Source organism: Pseudophryne corroboree, chromosome 4 (genome assembly GCF_028390025.1).
Source record: "Pseudophryne corroboree isolate aPseCor3 chromosome 4, aPseCor3.hap2, whole genome shotgun sequence".
NCBI classification, from domain to species: domain Eukaryota; kingdom Metazoa; phylum Chordata; class Amphibia; order Anura; family Myobatrachidae; genus Pseudophryne; species Pseudophryne corroboree.
The window spans coordinates 922,122,729-922,139,112 of record NC_086447.1 but is presented as its reverse complement, the minus strand read 5'-3'; the positions used below and the strand labels follow the sequence as shown (position 1 = coordinate 922,139,112).

Here is a 16,384-nt window from a genome sequence, read left to right as displayed (position 1 = left end):
GGTCACTCAGGAACTATCTAACAACCCCACCTTTACTGGAAAGAGTAAGTGTCCTGCGGGTAACCCTCATATGTTCCAGTAAACACAGGTTCACAGGGGCCCTGAGTTGGGTACAGCAGCTCTGGTTACAGTGATTGCAGTACTGGCCAACGTGGGCGAGAAGTGAGTGGGGTACTTGGTAAACCGCCACCGCCAGCCTGCCCAGGACATCTTGGTTTGTTTGTAAGGGTTCGCTGAAAACCTTGATATAAAGATCAAAGGAGTAGTAAGCAACACCTGCAGATTATGGGGGCCAGTTGTTCAGGTAGGGGGCGATCAACCTCGGTTCGGGTTGATTTAGGGAACCGGCCAGTCGGGTCGGCACGATATGTGATGTGTGAGAAATATGGAAATCACGCTGAAGTTTTATGTGATGAATGGGAGAGAATGACTGTACATGATGGGGAGAAGTTCCCAAATATAGGCAGCTTTAGCCCAAAAGTGTTACAAAATTTAAGGAGGAGGATATGTCTCATTGAACCAACAAAGAGACGAAGTAAACATTATGATTATTTGCAGTTATGGCAACAGGAAGGTGAATTACAAAGAGATTCAATTGACTTTTCTGACTCTTATCTTGAGGGGAGAGATATGGCAGCAGGGAGGATTGTGGTTGCGGAGAAAAGCACAAGGTGGAACAATAAAAACGCTCTTAGCAACTGTAATAAAGATTATAAGAATAAGTGTAATAAATGTAACAATGATTATTGTAATACTGTTGAATGTACAACTATTAACCTATGCAAGTTGCACCCCATGTCAAACTTCCCTCAGGAATACAAACAAGAAAGTGAGCCCAGAACGATGTCAGCACCTCTTCCAGCAACCATCACAAAAGCCATCCAGGTGGACGCGACCAAATTGGTAAAGGCAATAATCAAACCCCCTAACGAAGGGTCAGGTGAGGTCGTGTCCACAGGTACGTACAATGTTTCATATCACGCACAAACAGATGTACCCCAAAATGTAAGACCAACACAAGATGATGTAACTGAGTTCGATCTGGCCAGGGTGATCTCAGTCCCCAATGGGAAGACTGACGATCAGGGAATCATTCCCGTCAAGGACAGTGCAATGCACTGTCTCTGGTCCCGGACCGAATTGAGATCAATTATGTCTGAATTTCCTGATCCTAGGAAAAATCTAGCCAAATGTCAAAGGTTTATTAAAGAACTAGGAAACGCCACAGGACCCACCAACCAAGAGTGGCGGACAGTGCTGAGGGCATGTTTGCCCTCCAGTGTTGACCCTGCAAAATTCATTGCTGATTGTAAATTAGACACGGAGGTACCTTGTATGGAGGAACACAATCAGGAATGTATTAGGCAGATTAACCGACAGTTAGGAATATATTTCCCAGCCGCTGTCAAGTGGAATGACATTTTCTCCATAAGGCAAAACGAAAGGGAAAATGTTTCTAATTATTTCAATCGAGCACTGCAAATAATGGCTAGAAACACTGGGATCGCAGACATCAAGACAAATGCACAACATAAAGGAATAGCGGTTAAGGTATTAATGAATGGTTTAAAGGATGAATTAAAAACAAAGGTACAGACCACCAACCCAAACTGGAGAGATATCTCGGTGACCGCACTAAGAGAGGCCGTCATTAATCATGATCAGAATATCACCAGATACAGAGAGTCACTAAGAGATAAGTTAATGGCAGCAAATATACAGGCCCTAACCACAAGACCACCCCAACAAAAGCCCCACACCCCTGCGAGAAATCCAGATATGGAAGTCTGTTACAATTGTCATAAAAAGGGACACTTTGCAAGAGATTGTAGATCAAGAGAAAGACAACACCATAATCATGAAAACCAAGGAATCAGGGAAGAACAGGGGAAACGGTTGATGATGATGAGCATCCGAGCGTTTGAGGAGGCATCAAATCAGCCAAGACCCCAGTTCACTGACACTCGGAGAAAGCCAAGGATCTGTTACCATTGTAGAAGAGAAGGGCATTATGCCAACAACTGTAATAACCCACATAAAGTTAGACCCCCTAGACCAAGAAATGAGCAAAATTACAACACACACCATTATAATCAGGGATCATATAGGAAGAATTTTGGGCCACACCCATAATATATAGTCAGGAAAGGTGATCATTAGGACTGATGGTAAGCCTGAGGTAACGGTTAACAAAGTGGGAGGTCATTCACTGAAGACACAGGAATGACCAGGTGAAAAGTTGTAAATGTATTTGTGAAAAATGTTTTTTTTTTTCTCTCTCTCTCTCTATCCCCATCTCTGACGAGTAGTGGTAAGAATTCACACATTGCATATCCACTTGGTCCTTGCAGAAGTCTACCAAACCCCAGCATGACCTCCACCACAATGTATTTCTGGCCAGATACAGACAGTGGAGTAATGCAGGTGCTGGTGGGGAGGGACTGCTCAAGGAGACCATTAGACACATAGATATGACAGCCTAATAAGTCTGACAATGTTTTTCTAATGCTAACAATGTTTTCTTAATGTTGACAATGTTTAAAAATGCTTTGTTTCTCTTTTCTTATTGATGGTTATTGTCGAGTTATGTAATGTATATATGCACATGAATTGTTCTCTATCTCTTTTGTTTTTTTTGTTGTCTCTCTCTTCCCACTCATGTTTCCATGGTTTAAAGATGCTATGTCACCCCTCAGTTGGACCAATGGTAATGCCAGATTTTTGCTCCTTACAGAAAGATCGTCGGTTGGGAAGGAATATTGCATCACCAGAATGTTCGTTTGGAAGACTGAGAGACAGCACCTTTGAGAGGACAGCAGAACAAGAAGAACAACAAGACGAGAGAACTTATTATCGTAACAAGTTCTCTCCCCCCCTCAAACTGTTTTCTTATGCCCCCTTTACAAATTTCTTCTTTTCTCCTCCTGTAAGATGGACTTGCCCCAAGAGACTGTGATATGGATTTTCCCGTTAACCATGATGTTGACCAGAGCAGTCTGTTTCGGTGAGAGTACCAGTGAGGTCGAGAAAGGATCCAGAAAGGTCCTGATGACTGAGACGGAGGTGTAAATTTCCAATAGCAACCCAATCACCAAGCAAAGGCGAGTACCGGGCACGATCTAACAACCATGTTATCTGTAAACATTTTCTTTGAAGGATTGTTAGTTCAAAAAGAAAAACTGTATCTGTAGGCTCTGTGACAATGGTTGAAGATGGATGCATAAAGAAATGCCAATCCAGTCTTAATATCCATATGGACCAGCATCCATTGAGTGACCATCACTCCTTAGTGGGTAACGTGTTAAATAAAACAGATTGTTGGGTATGCTCTCAAGTACCTCAGGGTCATAGCAAATCAGGGCTAGTGCCATTTCCTTTAACGTTAGGGGAGGTACTTTAGCTAAGTGGTGGAAGACCGGTGGACCGGAGATTTAACATCTCCAGCCCTCCTAGTTTGAAGCTCCACCAATACCATGTGGATAGGTCCCTCTTATGTTTTAATATCTCCAATCCCCGTAAGCCGGGAAATTGGGAAGTGTCATGGAGCAACCTTACCATGACCTTTTCACACAGAGCAGATAGAATGCCTACAGATACAGAGCTTGTACGCCACATAGCCAGTAGAGGAAAATCTTTCCGGTATAGATACACCCTAGGAAATAGAATTACTAGAGTTGGAGAAGTATCACCAGGATACTGTGCACATATCGTACAAACTGATACGTGCCTTAAGCAGATGGAAGAATTAGGGTCAGGAGATTTCACCTGGAAGGTTTGTAACATGGTCATGTCCTTCTCCGTCCCATATGTTCTCCCCGATGACGCATATTTCATATGCGGGAGAAAGGCGTACAAGTGGCTTGCCCCAAACTCTGAAGGATTGTGTTATATTGGAAAAGTATTGCCTGAAGTGATGACTGTTACACATGACAAAATGAAGGACATACACCGTGGTGCCCAAGCTCCTTATACTCACACTCATTACGAGCACCGAGTTAAAAGACAACTGTCAGAAAGGTTAGAGCATCCGGCCTCTGATCTTATCCATGAATCCACTGGGATTCAGGTTCTGGTAGCGTTAGATTTCACTCGCACCGCTCGAGGAGTGATGAACTATAAATACATTTCCGCACTCGCCAATTTGTTAGATAATATCACTGAAATGTATGATGACACGTTTAGATACACTGGAAGAGAACTTCAAGCTTATAAAACAGAACTAGTTCAGCATAGGATGGTTCTTAATTATCTTACAGCAGTAACAGGCGGATATTGTGTTACATTGGCAACACAGTACGGCATAAAGTGTTGCACGTATATCACAAATAGCACCGAGGATCCGGTAGAGGTCATAGACCAAAAGATGGACGATATTCTCCAATTGAAGTGGGAATTTCGTCGAAAACACAATCTCACCCTTGCTGCTGTAGGTAATGAGCTGACTGGTTGGGTGTCATGGTTGAACCCGCGAAATTGGTTCTCCGGTTTGGGAGACTGGGCTCAAGGAGTCATAATGGATGTTGGAAAGTTTCTACTATGTATCTTGGGTGTCGTTATATCGATTGGATTGATATTTAGATGCGGGCAGGCTTTAATGAGGTGCAAACAAAGTACAAAAGTGATGAGCTTGAGGAGTGAGGAAACCGTAATTAACCTGGATTTGATTTATGACCCAATGATAGAAACCAGGATGTGATGAAAATGCGATTATACGGTCCGTTTCTTTCACCTGTTTTTCTGCTTTTCTCCAAGATACAAAGACCCCCTTGGACGAGGAAGTTGACGAGACGCTATACAGACAACAGACAAGCACCAAAGATGAAGTTTTGACAACCTATGATATGGACACTTGATGAACTTTGCCATGGATCCCCAGTTTCCCTAGTATTTTTAAACTCACGCTAGCCCAACATTTTTTGTAAATCCGATGGCTCTGACAAAGCTATTTGCTCATGCCCAAGGAGCAATACAGCGCAAAGAAGACGACTCTCAACAGATACCGAACACAACTTCAACGACAGATGTACATTTCCCTGACATAGAATATCATTGCATTTTCCATAAGTGTTCTTTATCTTCATCTCTACAACCCTCAGGTAAATGACACACATAGACGATAGGGAATACAGGCACAGATATCAGCAACCACATACCTCCCCCATTCATGTATCATCAACTAAAATGTGCATCCCCATTTTGTTACAACTGAAAGCCGAAATGAGCTCGGTAGAGTTTGACAGCCCATCCACAGGCCCTTAGTACGGGATAAGAAGGAATTCAAATGTATACTTCGCAATACCTCGAAGCTTGATTTACCACACGTACGGCACGATGATACATGACCCTCCAAACATGGACTCATACACACATGCTTCTGCTATCTCACTAGGTCATACCCTCTTCACACCTACTCCTCTCTCCTTCCTTACCCCACCATGGAAATCAATTAACCCCTGACTTACATTTTTCTCCTTTTTTTAAATGTTTTAGAAGGTGGCAGTTATTATTGACTGCCAAAGGGTGGACTGTCAAAGTCAGAAAAATGTCTCTATGCACGTTGCCATATTTGCACCGCACACTGGTCTGCGCTGCGCATGCGTACGCTCTCCCGTGAAGGCGCATACCCGCAATAGCGTGCACCCGCGGGCGCACGGTATGCGTATTTACGGTAGAGTTTATGTAATCGTAGCGTGCGACTCATTCGTTACATATTTTCAGTATTAATGTAGTTTGTAGATCATGATCCCTTTGATAGTTTCTGAAAGTTTGGTTAATATAGAATGTCCCTGAGCTGAGGAATCCCTCTTTGTATTGTAGGAAGGGTCTAACAGGAGTCATGCAGCAGTGTTTGGTACCCATCGGAAGAGTATTTAATTAGCAATATTCCGGTGTTGGTTTGGAGCGTATTAATCGCTCGTGCGAATAGTTATGGACATAAGAAGTTTATGTCCATTTCTATTATTTACTCATACTCAGGTATGCGGCGGGAAACCTAGTTCCCCACCCACCTGAGCTGTTTGAAATCGTCACAGCCCACCTGTATGAATCAACCTATGACCTTTTGTTATGATGCAGGGCCGAATTCCGACGTCCAATGGACAATGGGATTGTAGGGACTGTAGGATTGCATTGTGTGTGGGGCATAAATAGGCAGGCCGACCACATCCAGCTCTCACTCTTCAACGGTTCTCATTGCTGAAAATCGGGTGCTGGATGTCCAGGCGCATGCGATCGTTTACCCTTGTGCGTAAGTTTCTCTCCGTAATCATTGTCTTTCTGTGAGCCATTTCTCTCATATATATATCTCTCTCTCTCTCTCTCTCTTCTCCTTCTCTCGTATCTCCCATTGACTAGTATTGTATTGTATTAGATCAGCATAGTATTGTATTGTATTTCTTGTATAGTTATTTGGTTAGGAAGTCTCTGTTATATTGTAGTGTATCATTTGTACTGTTATCCCCTTTTACAAGTATATTAGATATAATACAGTTAATAGGCTTTGGACCCTAAACCAGTATCTGTGTATTTCCTATAGTGTTAAGTGTTCACTTGAGCGTCGGTGACGCTCAAGCAGCTTTGTAGTTAGTCAGGTTACACAAGGTTGCACTTACACCCTGTATTCACATTAAGGTATTCTGTGTATTTCATTGGTATAAGGTTTAGACATAAAGGTATAGCGTTGTGAGCGTCAGCGCCGCTGGTGATCTCCTCGTGGTCTCGAGCGTCCGCTACGCCATAGCGAATCATTACTCTAGTCATAGCCCTTAACGTGCTGTCCTGTGATCGCTGGGCCGTGAGCGAACGTGACGCTTGAGCGTCTCGCCTACGGCGGAGCGATCGTTACGCAACCAGCGTACCCGTACGGTACTTCTTAAATAAACAGCGTACAGTGTTCTTAGACTTCATAAAGGGTTGTTTATACGACAAAGGAATTTAGCATTGTCACCAGGAACTAAACGGACTGAGCTGATCGCAATCTAGGAGTAGGTCTGGAGCTACTCAGAAACTGCAAGGAAATACTTAATAGCAGAATTGCTAATCTTTCGTTAGCAATTCTGCTATGCTATGATACACTCCCAGAGGGCGGCGACCTAGCGTGTGCAATGCTGCAAAAAGCAGCTAGCGAGCGAACAACTCGGAATGAGGGCCAATGTCATATCACAGGGCAAGAGAAATAAACAACTGTACCTGATAACATTAAAATTAACTTTATATTAGCACACTCGCATATGCACGTGCGCGCGCACACACACACACACACACTGGGGGTCATTCCGAGTTGTTCGCTCGCAAGCTGCTTTTAGCAGCTTTGCACACGCTAAGCCGCCGCCTACTGGGAGTGAATCCTAGCTTATCAAAATTGCGAACGAAAGATTAGCAGAATTGCGAATAGACACTTCTTAGCAGTTTCTGAGTAGCTCCACACTTACTCGGCTTCTGCGATCAGTTCAGTCAGTTTCGTTCCTGGTTTGACGTCACAAACACACCCAGCGTTCGCCCAGACACTCCTCCGTTTCTCCAGCCACTCCCGCGTTTTTCCCAGAAACGGTAGCGTTTTTTCGCACACACCCATAAAACGGCCAGTTTCCGCCCAGAAACACCCACTTCCTGTCAATCACATTACGATCACCAGAACGAAGAAAAAACCTCGTAATGCCGTGAGTAAAATACCTAACTGCATAGCAAATTTACTTGGCGCAGTCGCACTGCGGACATTGCGCATGCGCATTAGCGACTAATCGCTCCGTTGTGAGAAAAAAATAACGAGCGAACAACTCGGAATGACCCCCACTGTGTCTGACAACTTTTTCATTAACAATTGGGACACCCTCAGCTTGTCCGAACCCACTGCAATCTTTGTGATGGTTTTTGGTGTGTTGTACTGTATTGTACTGTAACATAGCATTTCATATGCAGATACAGCTGCAGTTGCACACAGAATATAGGCATGCCACATATCATTCCAATCAGCAAAATCTGAATTTGCTTGTGCATCATATTCACATCGTATTGCAAATAAGACACATTGTAAAGGAAAAAATTGCACGAAAAGATGCTCAGCATGGCATGACTAGAAGGGCTCTGTAACATGCAGGGAGGCTAGATGTGGACACATCTCTATGTATTAGCTACTGTAACTGAATGATTTGTACATCAGATATAGAAAATTCCTAGCAGGCCAGAATGTTTACATGTCCTGTGCTATGAATAGGGAGCAGACATTTTCTGTTAGACAGGAAGAATGAAAGATGGGTATATTAAGTTAACCAGGCAAACTGTACAGTATGCGTCATTCACTTAAGGTAGCCAGATGGCTCAGATGCCGAACTGCTATGAGGGGAGACCTTGAGGGTCATTCCGAGTTGATCGCTCGCTAGCGGTTTGTAGCAGCCGTCAGAGGCGTATCTAGGGTAGGGTGAGTGGGGCACGTGCCCTGGGCGCCTTGGCAGGCCCAGGAGAGGGGGGCACCACCGGCGGCCAGGGCATCATGCCCCACTCGCCCCCGTCAACTCTAAATGTGAGGGAGGAGAGCGCAGCGTCTCTCCCTCCCCTCACTGCCGCTGCTAGCACTAGCAGCGCTGCTGTGTCCGGTCTCCGGCGTTAGCCAATCAGAGCTTGCGGACCGGCTCCTGATTGGCTGCCGGTCCGCGAGCTCTGATTGGCTAGCGAACCGGCGTCAGACACAGCCGCCGGAGACGGGACGGGAGACCTGGACGGAGCGGTGAGGGGAAGGAGAGGTGCTGCGCTGCGCTCTCCCCTCACATAAGCGGCTGGTGAGTGAACGGGGGGGGGGGGGGGGGCACGGGCACAGTGGGGCATGTATCTGGCACCAAATGGGGCATGTAACTGGCACTGAGTGGGGCCTGGCACTGTGGGGCATGTATCTGGCACTGTGGGGCATGTAACTGGCACTGTGGGGCATGTAACTGGCACTGTGGGGCATGTATCTGGCACTGTGGGGCATGTAACTGGCCCTGTGGGGCATGTATCTGGCACTGTGGGGCATGTATCTGGCACTGTGGGGCATGTAACTGGCACTGTGGGGCAATGTATCTGGCACAGTGGGGCATGTAACTGGTGCTGTGGGGAATGTATCTGGCACTGTGGGGCATGTAACTGGCACTGTGGGGCATGTATCTGGCACAGTGGGGCATGTAACTGGCACTGTGGGGCATGTATCTGGCACAGTGGGGCATGTAACTGGCACTGTGGGGCAATGTAACTGGCGCTGTGGGGCATGTATCCGGCACTGTGGGGCAATGTAACTGGCACTGTGGGGCATGTATCTAACACAGTGGGGCAATGTAACTGGCACTGTGGGGCATGTATCTGGCACTGTAGGGCAATGTAACTGGCACTGTGGGGCATGTATCTGACACAGTGGGGCAATGCAACTGGCACTGTGGAGCATGTATCTGGCACAGTGGGGCAATGTAACTGGCACTGTGGGGCATGTATCTGGCACAGTGGGGCTTGTATCTGGCACAGTGGGGCAATGTAACTGGCACTGTGGGGCATGTATTCGGCACTGTGGGGCATTGTATCCGGCACTGTGGGGCAATGTAACTGGCACTGTGGGGCAATGTAACTGGCACTGTGGGGCATGTATCCGGCACTGTGGGGCATGTATCCGGCACTGTGGGGCATTGTATCTGGCACTGTGGGGCATTGTATCTGGCACTGTGGGGCAATGTAACTGGCACTGTGGGGCATGTATCTGGCACTGTAGGGCAATGTAACTGGCACTGTGGGGCATGTATCTGACACAGTGGGGCAATGCAACTGGCACTGTGGGGCATGTATCTGGCACAGTGGGGCAATGTAACTGGCACTGTGGGGCATGTATCTGGCACAGTGGGGCTTGTATCTGGCACAGTGGGGCAATGTAACTGGCACTGTGGGGCATGTATCCGGCACTGTGGGGCATTGTATCCGGCACTGTGGGGCAATGTAACTGGCACTGTGGGGCAATGTAACTGGCACTGTGGGGCATGTATCCGGCACTGTGGGGCATGTATCCGGCACTGTGGGGCATTGTATCTGGCACTGTGGGGCAATGTAACTGGCACTGTGGGGCATGTATCCGGCACTGTGGGGCAATGCAACTGGCACTGTGGGGCAATGTAACTGGCACTGTGGGGCAATGTAACTGGCACTGTGGGGCATGTATCCGGCACTGTGGGGCATGTATCTGGCACTGTGGGGCATTGTATCTGGCACTGTGGGGCAATGTAACTGGCACTGTGGGCCATTTTCAGTGGCCACATCCCTTCTGGAGCGTGGCCACACCCCTTCTGGAGTGTGGCCACGCCTTCGGCGCGCACACATACTTCTTTTTGTGTGCTTTTTTTTTTTTTTTTGGGGGGGGGGGGGGGGGGGGGGGCGCCATTTGACATCTTGCCCTGGGCTCCAAAAACCCTAGCTACGCCTCTGGCAGCCGTGCAAACGCATAGTCGCCGCCCACTGGGGAGTGTATTTTCGCTTTGCAGGAGTGTGAACGCCTGTGCTGTAGAGCGCCTGCAAACACATTGGGGGAGATTCAAATGTTTGAAAAGTCAGTTGGGAGTTTGTTTTCTCCTATCTAATAGACAGTAAAAAACAGACACCCAACCGACTTTTCAAACATTTGAATCTCCCCCATTTTGTGCAAAACAAGACCAGCCCTGTAGTTACTTATCCTGTGCGGTGATTGCTGCGATGAGTGACACGGTAATGACATCAGATACCCGCTCAGCAAACGCCCGACCACGCCTGCATTTTTCCAAACACTCCAAGAAAACGGTCAGTTGACACCCATAAACGCCTTCTGTCAGTCTCCTTGCGTTCGGCTGTGCGATTGGAATCATCGCTAAAACCAGTGCAAAACCACAATGGACTTCGTACCCGTACTACGTGCATGCGCATTGTGGTGCATACGCATGCGCAGATTAGCCGTTTTTTTCACTGATCGCTACGCAGCGAACAAAGGCAGCTAGCGATCAATTCGGTATGACTCCCCTTATCTCGAACATTGCTCAATTCCAATGTGATATATGAACTATGTTTTTAACCTTTTTATTTTCTGAAATTGTCTGTGATCTGTGTGTACTTTTAAATAATCATATACTCTCTGTAATTGTTTTTTTGTAACTGTAAGCTTTGACATTATTCTTAAATTAAAATGAATTTCTAGTTCTGATGTTCTGTGGTTTTAGACCTACGGCCCTGTGTGGCTCATGTCACATGTTTTGTGAAATATTAATAACTGTGTATGTAAGTAGAAGCAAGAGCTACCTAGTGTCATATTACTGAATCTTGCTCTTTGCTGGTGGCAGTATCATGTCTGATTAACCCACCAATGGCGAAGCAACCATAAGTCACTGGCGGGGAGCTTCAGATTGACGTATCTGGAGAATCGGCTGGCCAGTCATGACATATAGATATGTAAACGACTGAAAACTTAACTATGTAAAACAATTTTTTTCCAGTAAATGTCCCAAAATGTCATAATTAAACAAAAATTAACAAATTATGTAAATAATAGCTATTTAATCCTTATGCAGTATTATTTTATTAACATTTCTGGATATTTGTTATTAAACAGCTATTATTTACATAATCTGATAATTTAAAAAATAAACAATTTGGGGACATTTTTGGATGAAATATTAGCCAGTTAAGTGGTTAAGTATGTTCCAGGGGTTACTTGATTCCTGCGGGAGGATGCTTTGTTAGGCTTAATGGTATGGTACTACCTTGAAGTGGAAGATTCCTGCGTAGTTTGTGTCAAAGCTCTGGTCTTTAGGAACGACCCGATACAGGCAGTCTTCATTCAGGGTGAGCGATGCAATGGAGCATAGGAACCAGCAGTCACCTGGGCACAGAGATAGGACATGGTAACTGGCAGTGTCAGCTCTAGGTGTGGGTCTGCAGCTCAGTCCAAGATTTCAATAGGTGTTTGCATACTTCCCAACTGTCCTAATTTTCATGGGACAGTCCCATTTTTTGGGGACTGTCCAGCTGTCCCACCCGCGGGTTGCAGTGTCCCGCAGTGGGGGGGCAGTTGGGATGTTCCTGTCACTTAGAGCGGTGGCGAATACTGCGTCTATTCATGGGAGACAGGGGGACTGAGCTGCGGGCATGCCAACAGCTCACAGAGCGCTGAGCATGCCCCCTCAGTGATGGAAAACGGGAGGCATGCATCACAATTGCGGTATTCTGCAAAGCCACATCCCCTTTCCATAGGCACCGCCCCCTTTTCATACCTTCGATATTGGGAGGTATGCGTTTCGGGCGGTAGTTGGTGTGGCTCCCCCATTGGAATTTTGGACTGCACTGCAGCGACCCCTCTGGAGCCACCACTGGTAACAGGATATCCTCCAGTTCTTGATCAGAACTGCACATTCCTCTCATATGCACTGGATGAATGGTGACAATGAGGCACTGTCCTGTATACATCGCTGGAGGAGGCACCACACTTTAATGATGATAATAATATAATATGCCCTACTAAAGCCCCTTTCACATATCCAATGCCGGATCCCACCTGGGAATTGGAAATGGGTCCTTCCCAGGTGGGATCTGGCATTGGAGTCTCAGCGCTGGCTTTCCAACCCGGCAATATGCCAGGCCGATTGCCATAGCGGTGGGGGGCAGAGCCGGCAGCGAGGGTGGAGGCGGTGCAGGGAGATGAACTCATCTCCGCGCCGCCTCTCCCAATGTAGTAAACGGGTCCCGCGTCGTATCGACCCGGGAACCCGTTTACACTGCCACTGACTTGGTATTCAACCCGGGAATAACCCTTCTTATAACCCAAGTTTTCTGTGGCTGACTAAATTAAAGCCTGCATTACACTAGACTACTTATTAGTGAGTTCTACCATTGAGGGAAGGGTGTCATGCTCCACCCAAAGGGTGTGTCTAGCTCCACACATAGGCGTGTCTAAGCATAAATTCCTGTTGCAAAGTATTTCTATTTAGCAATAGTAGCAGTGCATTTTGGGAAATTTTGCAAATATTGCTGCCTGCAGTACTGGACTTATTTGCATCTACAGTATTCGCTGTGATATTTCTCTTCTCACTCAGCACACTATACATGATCAATGTGATGCCTATGCAATACATTCCAAATGCGATTTGACCTTGTGTGAATTTTTACTTTAATGATCAACTCTTGGCAAAAAATGAATTTAAAACTTTTCTGTATTGTCCTTTTTTGTGAGTTTAACTAAAGATTACTAATAAAACATTCCACTGCTCACACACATGCTAACAGCAGCAGCTGCGGAGATAAGAAGACAGATCACAGGGGACAGATATTCTTTAGGGTTTTGCTAAGAGACAGATAGCAGAGGATGATGAGCCCGGACAGAAGACATGCTAGTGATTGCAGCAAATCACTGTCCTTGTCCAGAAATTCCTTAGTGGCCCCCTGGCTGCAGTGAAGAATCAAAAGAATCCGGAGATTTGATTTCTAATGCAGGGCAGCAGGAGATAAGAGTTTCAAATTGGACTCTCCCACGGGATCTAGGAATGTAGGTAACTATGCTGTAACATGGCAGTTAGGAGCTGATTGGTCAGTTCTTACCTCTCTCCGCTTTACCTGTCTACAACCTTTATATACAGAAATGGTATGTAATGCTTTTGCCTCATACAGTGATTGCACCATGAAAGAATGAAGAAGAGGTTTCAAATATACAGACATGGTCACAGAGTGATTAGTACTCATACAGGCAGGGCTGTTTTTGTGCCAGAATGCAGCAGAACGCCGTTCCTGAAGGTCATTTGCAAAATGACGTAATCAGGAACGGCATTCTTGTTTCTCCTGTGATTTCGGCTCCGGCGCCTGCAAAGCTCTTTTTTCAATTGGTAACAAATACCTCCAGCGGCAGGTTTGGGCGGAGGGGGAGGATTTGGGTGTGCGGGTGAGAGTAGTCATGGGCAAAGTGATTCACTGAACTGAGTTGAGACACATGACTCAGTTCAGTGGAGTGTCTCGGCACATGAGTCATGACTCATTTGTATTGGAATGTATTGCAGAGAGAGTGCATATGATTCAGTGAGTTGCCAGAGACTCAGTGCTGGCAGACCAGTGCTGGTGACTCATGGAGGGAGTGACTCAGTTGGCTCAGCTAGTTATTCAGCTGCACTGACTGTGCAGTGCATCTGGGGGAGGCAGCTGCTTATGCACGGATTGTTAATAATATATTAACATAGATTCAGTGTTATGTTGATATATTAATAATAATAACCAATTATTGCATACCAGTTACTGAATATGCACATTACTTCTGGCTTAACAGCCATGAAACGTATATCATTCAGTCACAATCACATTGAGCAGGATCAGTGAGCACTGAGCTGAGAGCCCTGTACCGCCGGGGCTCCACCTCCTGCAGGCTAATTCTGCATGAATCAGATCCGTCCACTGAGTCACGGAGTCTACATAGTGTACAACTGTCTCCACTCACAGGCAGACTCAGGAATCAGGATGAATGACTCAGGCACAGCAGCGCAGCACTCACTGACTGGTGAGTCGTGACCAGGGGGGAACGAGGTGGAACTGAGTTCCACCACTTGTAATTGTAGGTGGATCTAGTTCCACCTTCTCCACGGCCTTGCACAGTAATTCCATACGTGTATAAGCGGTACCACTGTGTAGCATAATGTGAATAAAGGGCACTACTGAGTGACGTAATGTGAATAAGGGGCACTGCTGTGTGGCATAATGTGAATAAGGGACACTACTATGTGGTGTAATATGAATAAGGGGCACTACATGCTGTGTAATGGGAATAAGATTGTTCTACTGTGTGGCGTAATTTGAATTGGGGGTACTATTGTGTGACCACACCCCCTTCCTTGTGAGACCATTGTCTCTAAATAAAGTAAGGGAGGCCCTGGCTCCGCCTAATGGTAGGTTGCACAGGAAATGAGTTCCGCCATCTCTCCTGGACCACTTTAAGCCCTGGTCGTGACTGCTCCCTCCCTCCTCCCGCTGGGTGTCACCTGGTATTGCCGCTGGCCAGTCACAATGACACACTGAGCATCCTCCCTCTGGCTGAGAGAGGCTACCGCTGCAGCTGTCTCGACTCACTAAACTGTGAGTGACTGGAATCATTCATACTTCCTGATGATTCCAGTCACTGTGTTGAGACAGAGAGTCAGTAGCCATCTCTAGTGATAAGCGGCAGTGGAGACACAGGCTGGTGATGATTGGGCCATGCAGTAGCAGCAGGAGCTGTCTGGCCACAGCACACGGCCCTTTCTTCTCCAATGCTGGCTCCTCTTCACAGTGTGCAGAGGACGCACCTCCTCCATGGCGTCTACAAGGCTGTGCTGGGACTGGTACTCCGCAATCACCATTGTGCAGTATCCGCCGGAGAGGAGGTTCACTTCCCTTCCCAACGCCTACTGAAAGCAGCAGCACTTGAATCCCCCCTTCCCCCCGCTGAGTCTGCTAGGTATGACAGGGTCATGTCACCCTGCTCCTTCTGGCTGCACAGGTAAGTGGTGGGGAGAGAGCTGCTGGATATATAATGATAACATCTTCCTTTATGTGGGTGCCCTGGGGACCCTCTCCTGCAGGGGTGCTGCTGACTTGGACACTCTACATTACCCCCCACCTTACACACCATTCACAGCATGCATGCCCCATCAGGGGGCTCCTGGAGTCCTGTGTGAGGAAGGTGCAAACAGATCATGGCAAAGCCCCCAACCTGCACCTTTACCCTCCCTCATGGGTGGCACTTGTCTCCTGACCCCTTTGATGTCCTCTATCAGTTATTGTATCTGACGCTACTGGGGGCATTGTGTAAGTGGCCCTACTGGGGGCATTGTGTAACTGGCCTTACTGGGGGCATTATGTGTATCTGGTACTACTTGGGAGTGGGACATTATTTGTATATATGGCCCTACTGGGGGCATTGTGTAACTGGGACTACTGGGGGCATTATGTGTATATATGGCACTACTGGGGGCATTATGTGTATATATGGCACTACTGGAGGCAGTATGTGTATATATGGCACTATTGGGGGCATTATGTGTATATATTGCACTACTGGGGACAGTACATATATATATATATATATATGGCACTACTGAGGGCATTATGTGCATATATGGCACCACTGGGGGCGCATTATGTGTTAATAAAAAGTGTATGCACCAATTAATGTCCCGCCCCTTTAAGTAGCACCAAATACATCAACGCCCACCTCTGCCCCCACCCACAGTTCCTGAACCTATTTTCCTATAAAAATAACACTGCATACAGGAACTGTGAGGATCACTGCTACACAGGGTAATGAACAGGGGAATGGATATCTGTAGACATGACCGCTAAGTTTGTCTGTCTCATACAGTCACTGTGAAAAGCGCTGCTTTGCAAGATAATCAGAAAG

At 46.6% G+C, this 16,384-nt stretch overlaps 1 protein-coding gene across 1 annotated transcript in view; it reads right to left on the bottom strand.

Annotated features, from left to right (window-relative positions):
- Positions 1-16,384, bottom strand: part of LOC134910698 (calpain-8-like) — a 121,140-nt gene that overhangs the window by 70,941 nt on the left and 33,815 nt on the right. The window contains exon 3 of the mRNA XM_063919020.1: positions 11,736-11,854. Coding sequence (XP_063775090.1) covers positions 11,736-11,854 — 119 coding nt within the window. The remainder of the gene's footprint in view (positions 1-11,735; positions 11,855-16,384) is intronic.